Source organism: Corythoichthys intestinalis, chromosome 18, assembly GCF_030265065.1.
Source record: "Corythoichthys intestinalis isolate RoL2023-P3 chromosome 18, ASM3026506v1, whole genome shotgun sequence".
Classification (NCBI taxonomy): Eukaryota; Metazoa; Chordata; class Actinopteri; order Syngnathiformes; family Syngnathidae; genus Corythoichthys; species Corythoichthys intestinalis.
Genome location: NC_080412.1, coordinates 9584316 through 9597248, shown reverse-complemented (window position 1 = coordinate 9597248; position 12933 = coordinate 9584316). Strand labels below are relative to the sequence as shown.

The 12933-nt window shown below is 39.1% G+C and overlaps 1 protein-coding gene across 2 annotated transcripts in view; it reads left to right on the top strand.

Annotated features, from left to right (window-relative positions):
* sptbn4a (spectrin, beta, non-erythrocytic 4a) overlaps positions 1-12933 on the top strand; it is a 103371-nt gene that overhangs the window by 86781 nt on the left and 3657 nt on the right. For both annotated transcript variants that reach the window (XM_057820669.1, XM_057820668.1), the window contains 2 exons: positions 332-502; positions 629-674. In XM_057820669.1, coding sequence (XP_057676652.1) covers positions 332-502; positions 629-674 — 217 coding nt within the window. The remainder of the gene's footprint in view (positions 1-331; positions 503-628; positions 675-12933) is intronic.

The following is a 12933-nucleotide window of genomic DNA, read 5'->3' as shown; positions in this document are numbered from 1 at the left end:
TCAGTCCATTTATTGTGTATGTGGGAGGGGACTTCTCGGCAAAAGTGAGAAGTGACGATTGTTTTGGACGGTGCGGAAAGTCTTGAGTGAACCAAAGTGTGTCTGAAATAAAGTTCATGATCATCCCCTCTAATTTAGATAAGCAACCTGACAGACATTGACAGAACAGTATTATAGTCACATTCAAAAACACTCAAATATCACTTATAATCATTCATACAATAACACAATGCCAGTTAAATATGATTATATGAAGGAATAGATCTGTGTGAAAATGAAACATTTTCAGAAAAATATTTGCCTCTGATCTATTTGGTGATTCGAATTGCAGCAAATCCTGGGTAAACGTCTATTGTGTGCTGAAAGAGGGCAAGCTGACCTTCTACAAGGATGCCAGGAACCACAATACAACATACAATGGGGAGCCATCTGTTGACCTTTCTAACTGCTCTTTTGACCCATCTTTGGGATACAAGAAGAAGAAGAATGTCTTCATTCTTCAGTAAGACCAATTCCAAATGTGTTTTTCCTGTATAGGCATTTAAAAAGAAAATATTCTCCTTTGAATATACTGTCTAAGGTTCTGCATGCCTGAGAAACTGACCGTCATTGTTTTTCCTTCTCGCAGAGTCAACGATGGAAATAGCTTATTAGTATTCCATGCAAAAGATGAGGTAAGAGAATTTATCAAGTTGTATGGATAAACTTTTTTTGTTTTGTTGTTTATTTAAGGGAACCATGGACAGAAAGACTTGTGGTTCTTAAAAGATAAATATTAGTATGAGTAATAATAATATCAAATTTGATATTCAAACCCCCTTACCAAGTGCATTTAGGTTGCTAAATTTGCACAATTCTTCTTGCGCTTAGATGCGAAACTGTCTATAGCAGTGTTTCCCACCAATGAAAGAGACTGTGGCGGCCCGCCACAGTCTCGTTTGGGCCCGCCACAGTCTCGTTTGCGCCCCCCTCCCCCCCCCGCCGAAAAAAAAAAAAAAAGATACTAATCAGATGCGTCAGTCAGCCGATTACACAGCTGTAGCCCACTCCACTCTACTACCCGCACGAGTGAGAGCAGCATTTTAGAGTAGTATTTTATTTATTTATTCATTCATTTAAGAGACGCAAGGGGAACGAGTAGGAAGAATGGGAGAACGAGCGAGATAGCGAGAGATAGCGGTCGCATGTCGTAGCAGGCCGCTGTTATTTTGTTATTGTTTTTCTTTATTATTGTTACCACAATCAAGTGGGTAAGCAAATACAGACTTCTCTCCTTCTTCCCCATATCCGGGGCATTACAATAGTTTGGATCGGACTTTTCGGCGAAAGTGAGCGGTGGACGGCCGTCTTGGACGGAAAGCAAACTTTGATTGAACTTGCGCAGAGAGGCGGGGCCCAAAATAAAGCCTTGCTCTATTTTCAGAGCGTTGGTCACAGTAAAGTATTTATTAGTTCAAGCAGAGTAAAATGATACATATTCACGGTACAAGAACGTCGTTTCCGTGTCCATCGATTGGTAAGAAAAGGCTGTTTGTACGAGTGACGTGTGGGCGCTCCCGTCGGGGGGACATTTCGCGTGGAGTGGCTATTTTTCGGCACAACACCGACGCGCCAACTTCAGACAATTACGGCTGACGAAAGTTGGATAAATGCGCCCCCCCCCAATTTCGCGAGCTCTGGGACACTCGAAAAATGACTCTCATACCTCTCCTTGCTAAGTTAATGGTACCTCGATGTGCGTTTGTGTGGAAATTTAGTTCACGAACAACGGGGAAAAAACTATTCACCTTCTCACCGAATCAAGAAAAACTTTACACGGCCATTAGAATTCCCCCAGTCCTGTAAATGGGTCAGTTGACAGAAGGACTGTTATTGTTGTGGTAATGTAGTACTTATGAGGGTCAAATAAAAAGGAGAAAGGAGGGCTACGACGGCGGTCTGAAACCCGCGGCTCTTGGGCCGCATGCGGCTCTTTAGTGCTGCTTCGGAGCTTTTTTTTTTTTTTTTTTTTTTAATGGAAAAAGATGGGGGAGGGAAATATATTTTTTGTTTTAATAGGATTTCTAGGAGGACAAACATGATACAAACATTCTTTCAATTCATTAATATTGTAATGAAGTTAAACTTGTGGTGTCATCGTACAACAGAGTAGTCACGTGGTGCGCTATAGGATCCACTGCAGGGAAAATAAACATTTAATCATGAAGGCTAATTATGTATTTCTAGCCAACTTATTCATTTTTATAGTAGGCTAATATAGCTAGTATTGATAATTATAAGGCTTGTACAAGGCTTTCAATTTTTTGCTGCTCCAGACATACTGTATCAGTTTTTTTTTTTGGGGGGGGGGGGGGGGGGGGGGTCAAATATGGCTCTTTCAACAGTTTGGGTTGCCAACCCTGAGTCACTACGAGATGTAAGTCGTACTATTGCTACGAGAAAAAAAGTCGCATTATTACATAGGGTAACGTAGCTGTAATCAGCAACGCATTTTACATACATGTACCGTAGCTGAGAGCTATAACATTAGCCTAGCTAATGAAATATTTCAAATATATCTTTGTTATGGTTCTTCTTGGGGGAAAAAAATAATGAAAAAAAAAAAAAAAATCGCCGTGGCACGACATGGTGTGGCTGTCCGACTCCGATGCAGCCCACCACCACAGTTTCAAAAAATCCTATGGTCAGAGACCCTCCCAACACAGTCTCCTAAAATCCTGTGGGAAACACTGCTATAGCATTTTTAAATTGTAGTCTGTGTTATTTATTTTATGTGTATGACTTATTTGATGTGTTATCTGTATGCCTACCTGTTGTAAGACAAGTTTCCCCTTCTTAGGGGACAATAAACTTAAACTGAACGGAACTGAAACTGAACCTCTTAATGTTCGGTTTTATAAAATTTGAAAAATTAGTGTAACTAGTAGGTCGCCATTGTTGCTGATGACAGAATTCACTCTGGGTAGCGCTGCCGTACTACCACAGTGTCACTCATTAGCTACATAAACATGTCGTTGGTTCTGCCCTTCCAATTTTAACCCGAGCGGAAATTTGATGAGCATGACAGCACTGTAGATATTTCACAAAACAAACAGCAAAAGCAATTAAATGTAGGTCTCCAGCGGGATTTGAATCCACGTTTCCTGTGCGACAGACAAGTGCGTAGACCACAGGACTATACTTCTGTGTGATGTTAAGAGTCATGATTTTCCCTATAAACAGGGGTGCACATAATTTTTTTGCCCAGGTTCTCAGAGGAGGACCTGGAGATGTGACTTGGTCCTCATTGAGCTTGAGAGCCGACCCGCCTAATGCGATAAATTTATGACAAGCTTTACTTAGAGCCAATTAACTTTAATTAATTATATTAACAATTAATGCCTGATTAACATCAACTGGCACAACAAAATTGCCATTACTTTGAAGTGAAATGTAAAGAAATAAACATAAACACACCAATTCAAAATAAAGGGCATTATGCGGCTCCCACATTAACTCCAAGCCTTTTTAAAAGTGGGATGTCCTCCTCATAAGACCTCATTGAACGTGCATGTTTAGCTTTGTAAAATACGAGCAAAAACACGTTTGTCAGTGCACGGCGCTGTTTTCATTACCTTTATTCCGCCACTTGTCCATAGAGCGAGTACGGTGCTGTCTGACATTGATAGTTTGCTTAATTGCCACATGCTCTCTGTTATTTTCGTGCTTTTCAAAGTTTGGATGGCTGAAATTCTTTGACCCTACATAAAATACGCTGCTCTTATCGGCGACATTGGGATTCTCACGGCACATTTTGTCCCGCATTTCCGTGCGAGCATCATTTACTTCTAGCCATGGTACCTCCTGCAGCAACTTTTCAGCTAAAGTCCTTTTTTCGGTAGCTCCGGTGACGTCTCTGTCGTCTGTCTGTCTTTTGACGGGAGTGGGGGAACACGGAAGTAATTACTCAGTGTGGCCTGCCTCTTCGACATTTTGAGAAGTTATTTTCGCGTGTCCGCCGCAAATATAGTGGTCAGCCATCGGTACGCAAAAGCGTATGGAAACCGTTGAGGGCCAGCGCGTTTGTCTACGTCCAGTACGCATGCGCGCATGCGGACCACTTATGTGCACCCCTGCCTATAAAGCATGTCTGTGCGGTAAAACCTGAAAGGAAAACGCAACTGAAAATAAAGTGTGGCTGGCTTGACCACGGAATTAGAAAACGTGGCTCACTTCAGACAGAAAGCAGACAACAATAACATAGGGCTTGCGTAAAAAGGTTTATTGAACACCCCAAAAAAAAAACGGTAAAAAAGGTAGACACAAAAAGGGTCCGTGACAGTAGGTCGGGATCAATATAAAAAAAAAATATTTTTTTTTTAAAACCCGAGCGAAAACCGCGGTAAGAGGCAGACAATCGAAAATAGCAAGGCAATGATGCAATTAGCAACAAGGGATATACGTACAAACCATGAAATGGCAGCAAGTCAATATCTCAGCAACCTGCCTAGGATCGGTTTAAAGAAACTGCTGATGAGCTGGAATTGGATACAGGTATGACGCTGGGAACTTATCCTACAGCTCTGCAACAAAACATTCTGACCAGCAGCAGAATGTGACAAAATCATACCAGTCGTCATACTAGCTTCGCTTGCTAGCTAGCGCAGGTATTCTCCCAGTCCAGGCCAACCTTGTGATCACCCCCAGCGTCCATTGCACACATGAAACATGGCGCCCTCTGTAGGTCGAAAAATGTACTAAATATAATTGATTTTTAAATCAATGACAATATTTTATGTGTTTCTAATAACATATTTTAGAAAATCTGAAGAATTGTGGCTAATTAGAGCCTACAATTCTTTAAGTCCAAGGTTCCCTTTAAAATTATTTTAACGTGCCTCAAATAAAGAGGTTCATAGATGTTATAATAGATGTTTGTTGCAGACTCGAAAAAATGTGACTAACATTCTATTTTATATATTGTTATTACTTTATTTACTTTACATTTCTATATAAATGTACACTTTAATGAACTATATCAGTTATCATTGGTTTAATATTATTTTTTAAAATAAAACTACAGAAATATGTGAAAAATGAGATAAAATGCCTGCAACATGAAGCATTTGTCAGAGAATCCCAAAACTTAAAAAATACGGTCCTAATGGTACTTTTTTCAAATTTGTAGAAAAAGAAAAATCAAAATGAATATGTGTAATAAGCGCTCTAATATCTATAACCCTAGCCAAGTCCAGATTTTTTTTCTCATGGAACCTGCAGATGCATGTGTTGACTTGCATCCATCATTTTTTAATTTTTTTAAATTTTGTTTCAAAATTCAAAATTAGTCCCAAAATAATGAAATTCTGAGTGTATCAAATGTGATACACTAGGCTAGAAGGGGTTAAAACGCCAAAGTTACATTTTGTCTGAGAACGTGGACTTCACCCCAATTCTCGGTATCATTGTGCCCGAAAAAGCTGAGCTTTGGGTGTCCGCAAAAATGAACCTAGATCCTCCATGCTGAAGGCTCTCATGGTGCTCGAAAACATTCACATTCTTTCATTTCACACATTCATTAACAATTTATCTGAGCATTGCAGCTCAATAAATGCCACAATCCGCCTCAGAGGGCTACATTTTGTGCTTAAAATGCCTGACATGGCTGCCTGATCCTCCGTGTGCCTTTGCCTGCATGTAGTGCGTCTCGGGCGGCCCGAGCATGGCGCCAGGAGTTTCATCAATGTATTTTAATCCAAACATGCTCGAAAACGACCATAATGGATTAAGTTTGCTAGGCAGGTTCATGCTCGTCACTCTGCCGATTTTGGCCAATAAAATCCAAAATTACATTTTGCCTGAAAACCAGTATTTCACTCTGGCTCTCTGGCCCAATATCTATATGAACTATTATTATCCTGTACTATGGCCCAGTGGTCCCCAACATTTTATGTTCCACGGACTGGTGTGATATGGGCTGTTTTTTCACAGATCGGCAATGCATGGCAGAAAATGACAGGAAATTTATAATAGTCCTTCTCAAAAAATTAACATATTTGGATAAAGTTCATTATTTTCTGTAATGTACTGATAAACATTAGACTTTCATATATTTTAGATTCATTACACAAAACTGAAGTAGTTCAAGCCTTTTATTGTTTTAATATTGATGATTTTGGCAAAAAAGTCAAGAAAAACCAAAAATCCCTATCTCAAAAAATTATTTCATATTTCATCCGACCAATACAAAAAAGTGTTTTTTACTACAAAAAAAGTCAACCTTCAATTCATTATATCAGCTATGCACTCAATACTTGGTCAGGAATCCTTTTGCAGAAATGACTGCTTCAATGCAGGGTGGCATGGAGGTAATCAGCCTGTGGCACTACTGAGGTGTTATGGAGGCCCAGGATGCTTCGATAGCGGCCTTAAGCTCATCCACAGTGATGGGTCTGGTGTCTCTCAACTTCCTCTTCACAATATCCCACAGATTCTCTATGGTTCAGGTCAGGAGAGTTGGCAGGCCAATTGAGCACAGTAATACCATGGTCAGTAAACCATTTACCAGTGGTTTTGGCACTGTGAGCGGGTGCCAGGTCATGCTGAAAAATGAAATCTTCATCTCTATAAAGCTTTTCAGCAGATGGAAGCATGAAGTGCTCCAAAATCTCCTGATAGCTAGCTGCATTGACCCTGCCCTTGATAAAACAGTCGACCAACACCAGCAGCTGACATGGCACCCCAGACCATCACTGACTGTGGGGACTTGACACTGGACTTCAGGCATTTTGGCATTTCCTTCTCCCCAGTCTTCCTCCAAACTCTGGCACCTTGATTTCCGAATGACATGCAAAATTTGCTTTCATCTGAAAAAAGTACTTTGGACCACTGAGCAACAGTCCAGTGCTGCTTCTCTGTAGCCGAGGTCAGGCGCTTCTGCCTCTGTTTCACACACGCCTGTGCTCTGGATGTTTGTACTCCAGACTCAGTCCACTGTTTCTGCAGGTCCCCCAAGGTCTGGAATCTGCCCTTCTCCACAATCTTTCTCAGGGTGCGGTCACCTCTTCTGGTTGTGCAGCTCCTGCCACACTTTTTCCTTCCCACAGACTTCTCACTGAGGTGCCTTGATACAGCACTCTGGGAACAGCCTATTCACTCAGAAATATCTTTCTGTGTCTTAGCCTCTTGCTTGAGGGTGCCAATGATGGCCTTCTGGACAGCAGTCAGGTTGGCAGTCTTGCCCATGATTGCGGTTCTGAGTAATGGACCAGGCTAGTTTTTAAAAGCCTCAGTATTCTTTCACAGGGGTTTTGAGTTAATTCATTGATTCAGATGATTAGGTTAGTAGCTTCTTTAGAGTACCCTTTCATGATAAGCTAATTTTTTGAGATAGAGATTTTTGTTTTTTTCTTGACTTTTTTGCCAAGATCATCAATATTAAAACAATAAAAGGCTTTAACTACTTCAGTTGTGTGTAATGAATCTAAAATATATGAAAGTCTAATGTTTATCAGTACATTACAGAAAATAATGAACTTTATCACAATATACACATTTTTTGAGAAGGAACAGTAAAATAACACGGCTGGGCTTAAAACTAACATTATGTGCAGGGAAAATGTAACTCCTCATAAGCCGAATCAACCATTTTTAACAGCGACCCCTCCTAAAACTTGACGGTAAATATCCAGCATAATGACTTCTTCTCCAATTGCGAAAGGTTTCATGGCTTTAGCAATACGGTTCACCACGATGTATGATGTTCTCATGCATTCGCCTTTGTTGCATCATTTTCCAGCTTTTAGCCACATATTATACACAATAGACTTGGTTGTACGCTCCTATTCTGGCTTAGCAGATGGCCTTTTCCCTGTAAAAAACCTGTCCAAAGCCAACAGCAGCTAAAGTTACTGTTTACAGTACATTGACTGATGCTGGGCTGTTATAGGTGTGCAAACACCCCAGTAATGCCGGCCAACCACTAGACGCGACGTACAAAAATCTCTACTACGATTAGTCAAGAGGCATGGGCCAGATTGCGGTCGTTAACAAATTATGTATTATTTCTCTGTGGCCCGGAAGCAAATGCTCCGAGGACCGTTACCCTGCTGAATTGCTGAGCCTATTACATGAACGTATTATGCCAAAAAGATGACGCAAAAATAATCAAATTTAGACCAGAACACTGTAACCCATTACCCGTCCAAAAAGCATGAGTGCCTTCTTGTGAAGAAAAAAACCTTGTTACATCTGAATGGAATAATGGCGTCTTGTGTTTATTGTTGCGACATCTCATTGGTGAAGCAGGTAGCACCACTGCCGGCATCTCTGGCAAAAATAAAGTCAATATGTGGAATAAAGAGGAAACGTGTAACGACTCTAATGTAGCCCAAAATTACGGAGCCCCGAAGGCAGGGGTGGGCAAACCGGTCCTCGAGGGCCACAGTGGGTCCTGGTCTTTGTTCCAACTGATTCAGCACAGACAGTTTAACCAATGAGGTTTCAGTGGAAACAAGAAGCACCTGACTGCAATCAACTGATAGCACTTGTAAGAAACCAGATTGGTGAAAGGCTGTCCTCATGATGGGTATGAACAGAAACCCGCACCCACTGCGGCCCTTTGTGGAATAGTTTGCCCACCCCTGCCCTAAGGTGACATGGAAGAAGAAGAAAAAAAAACAGAGAGGAAAAAAGAAAAGTTGACGTTAAAAAAAAAAATAGTGCCCCTAAAGGGACACGAAAGACTTTTTTCTGTCAAAGCAAAAAAAAAAAAAAAATGCCCCGGAAAAAAAAAGACCCGTAAATAAAAAAGAAAAGTTGAGGTTGAAGCAAAAAAAAAAAAAAATGCCTGGGAAAAAAAACACGAAAGTGAAAAAAAAAAAATAATTGCCCCGAGAAAAAAAAAAAAAAGACCCGGAAGTAAAAAAAAAAAAAAAAAATTAAAAACACATAATTCCACTTTTTTATATGTGCGTTTTGCATGTAAACAATGGCAACAATGGGGCGTGATCACCCGTGGAGCAGGTTAATTGAGTTTTACTTTGAAATAGGCCTAAAATATGATGACATAAGATCAATTCTTGATATTAAGCACGGTTTCCAAATAAGCAGAAGACCTTTGAAGCGAGTTTTAAACTCAACCGGACATTTTCGTCGGAAAACGTTCTGTGATTTGGCGGTCCTTGTTGACTTCATTCGCAACCAATTGCAAAGACAAAAATCCGTCCTTTGACTTCCAAAACTCAAACTGACCTGGAGGCACAACTATCTTCCAACATTTTTTTTTTTTTTTTATGCCTTGATGTTAACTTTTTTTTTCAAAGTTGTGTTGTGTTTTTTTTTTTTTTTGCTTCGACGTAAAAAAATATATTTTTTTTTTGCTTCAACCTCAACTTTTCTTTTTCTGCTTCGACGTAAAAAAAAAAAAAGAAAATAAAACATTTTTTTTGCTTCAACCTCAACTTTTCTTTTTGACTTCCGGGTCTTTTTTTTTCCGGAGCATTTTCTGTTTTTTGCTTCGACCTTTTTTACTTTCGTGTTTTTTTTTTTGTTTGTTTTTTTGCTTTGACAGAAAAAAATCTTTCGTGTCCTTTTAGGGGCACTATTTCTTTTTTTTAACGTCAACTTTTTTTTTTCCTCTCTGATTTTTTTCTTCTTCTTCCATGTCACCTTAGGGGCTCTGTACAAAATAGCGGAGTAAGAGTAGTGTTTCTTCTTTTAAAAATCTACTCAAGTAAAAGTAAAACGTATCGTGTGGTAAAACTACTCTAATAGGTACATTTTTCTCAAGAAGTTACTCAAGTAAATGTAACAATGAAAATGTAACGCGGTACTGCCGGGGGGGACCGGGACTAAAAACAGCCCTGGACTCTAATCAAACCAGCCCATATTAGAGTAAACTTGGACTCAGAGGTGGGTAGAGTAGCCAAAAATTTTACTCAAGAGTAGCGTTACTTCCAAATAATATTACTCAAGTAAAAGTACTCATCCAATAAAATGTACTCAAGTACAAGTAAAAAAGTATTTGGTGAAAAGAATATTCAAATAATGAGTAACATTGTGAGTAACTGCTTATATTTTTGTTGGATTTTTATTTTTTTTTGGTAACAGTGATATTTTTATTCCGAGCACAAAGATATCAATATGGACTATTGTTATAATGATACTGTACAATAATACATTACATAATCACATTAAACCAAAGAAATACAAAAAAAAAAGATAATTGAATTCTGAGGAGAGAAAAAAAATTACATATATGAAGCATTATTCGTCCAAAGATCATGACTGCCCTCTGGTGGAGAAAATAGTTCCGACTTTGAATAGTGAAGAGTTCCTTCATAATTACTATTTTGAAAATAAAATGATCATATCTCCGGTTTTCCGTGGTCAATTGGCGCCAAATAAAAGCTGGGACAGAGGTTAAAATCCACGCTTTCTAGGCAGCACTCTATATCAAATACTTCATTTTTTACGGTGCTTAAAAGACACCACATGATTGAAGCCCCTGGCGTGAAGATAGAACGGCAAGCTTGCGTCTGATTGGTATAATGGAGTCATGTGATTACTGTTGGACGTCTAATTGGTGAAATCGGTAGAGCTACCCACCAGGCACCTCTCTACTCATGGCATCGCTGGCAGAAAAAAATTAATCCAACATAAAATAAAGAGGTAAAATGTAACGACACTTGTGTAGCCAATCTACTCAAGTAGAAGTAAAAAGTATAGCTTAGTAAAACTACTCTTAGAAGTTCATTTTTTCTCAAAAAATTACACAAGTAAATGTAGTGGAGTACATGTAACGCATTACTACCGACTTCTGCTTGTACTTCCGCAAAGACATATTAATGCAGACATTTTAAATATATGATTGTATTACCAATTAAGAACAATTGGAACAAGTGAACTGGTAAATAAATAAAATATAAATAAAGATTGTCTGCAAACCAAAAACAATGCAACAACATATTTTTACGTAATAGCATTGTTTTAAACAACTGTAGAAGCAAATAGAAGCATGCTATATCCACAGCAAATCCACATCAATATTGTTTTTTTATTTAAATCAATATTCAGAAAAAAGGCCAAGCAATATTACGTTTAAATGTCTGCAATTCAAGTCATTGTTTACTAAAGAAAAAAAACTGCCTTCAAAAGAACCAAAGAAGCAATCATCATTAGGAGTGGGAACCTCTTGGTGCCTCACGATACAATACGATTTGCAATACAAAGCTCACGATAACAATGATCTGACGATATGGCGATACAACGATTATCAATACATTGGTCAGGAAATCATTCTAGGATATTCTACAAACAACTAATTAAGAGAAAAACAAGTTTCTAGTGTGAATTGGAATTAGTTTATCACGAGTAGACGCCCAATCAATTTGAACTGGGAGGCATTCGCTGCCATCCCTGATGATGATGCTGGAACTTTTGTTTGGTGCCGTTCCAGTGAGATTTACCAAGATGATTGCCTGAAGAAGACATCAAAGTTCCCTCAGTCCTTCATGATATGCGGCTGCATGTCAGGCAAAGGCAATGGGGAGATGACTGTGGTTAAATCTTCAATAAATGCACAAGTTTACATTGAAATTTTAGACAGCTTTCTTATCCCTTCAATTGAAAATATGTTGGTCGTTGGCACCAAATTGATGAAGAATACTCATCAAGTCCATGCCTCAGAGACTGTAAGCTGTCATAAAAGCCAGAGGTGGTGCTACTAAATAACTACAGAGGTGTTTTGATTGTTATTTCTTTGTTTGTTTCTCATGATTCCATATTTTTTTCCTCAGAATGGAGTGATTCCATATATATTTCCCTGCACTTGCTCTATAAAAGTAACATTTAATGACCACTATCTCGATTCTTGGCAGGAGCATATCGATAACCTTTTGGGACACAAAGTATCACGATATAGCACCATTTTGATATTTTGTCACACCCCTAATCATCATCAATCTTCAATAGCTAAAACAAAACACCCTAATGCTGAGGGATCAAAAGTTTCTTTAGCAAGTTACTTTTTTTAGCCATTCTATCAATCAGAACATTACTTTCCAGTGACATTAGAATACTTTAAAACTTTTAAATTTATATTTTTATTCTATTTTTTGCACCATAGTGTTGTTTTTTAGCTAATTTTCATATTGATAGACCACAGAGCCTATGTTGTGATTTTGCAACCATATATATGCACTAAACAAAGCCATTTTACGTATTTTCGTACAAATTTTGATAAATGAATACAAATAAACATTTTGTGTTTACTCTGCACGTCTAGCTACATTGTTACTCACGCTCCTCGCGCCGACAGGTTGTTTCTCAGCTTGTTCGAGGGCCACCCTAGACCACTTCGTCCCGATTGGTGTTATGAACGGCAAGCCGTTGATATGGCTCCCAACCACAGACCAGGAGATCAGTAATAGTGAATGTTTGTATTTTTTAAGTGCAACAAAGGAAGCACGCCAAAAAACGCGAGTTTAACAAAGTAAAACTAAGAGTACGCTAGAATACGCAACTATAACAGAGTACAAAAATCTAACTACAAAGTCCAATAGAGCACAAAAGTAAAAATGATCAAACCAGAACACGACCGTAGAACGTCGGGAAACACGAAGGATGATGAGGTACACACAGCGATAAGCAAGGCAAGTAGCAAGCAATAGTCCGACACTTGCAGATGGTGTCAGGCATCCTTAAATATTGAGCTTTCCTAATCAAGCACAGGTGTGTCGCATTACCCCACCAATCTGGCTCAATCAGGTGCTGAATAATGAAAAAAGAACTGAGAAAACACACAAACATGACAAGTGGATATTCAGATGGCTGCAGATATCTGCTCAAGCTAATTCAAGCAGGCCGCGTTGGGGCCATGCTGCAATTTCTATTTCTTTCTCCCGCTTCGCTGCGTAACTGCAAGGCGGCGCTGCAGCGCCCTCTGTCTTTGAT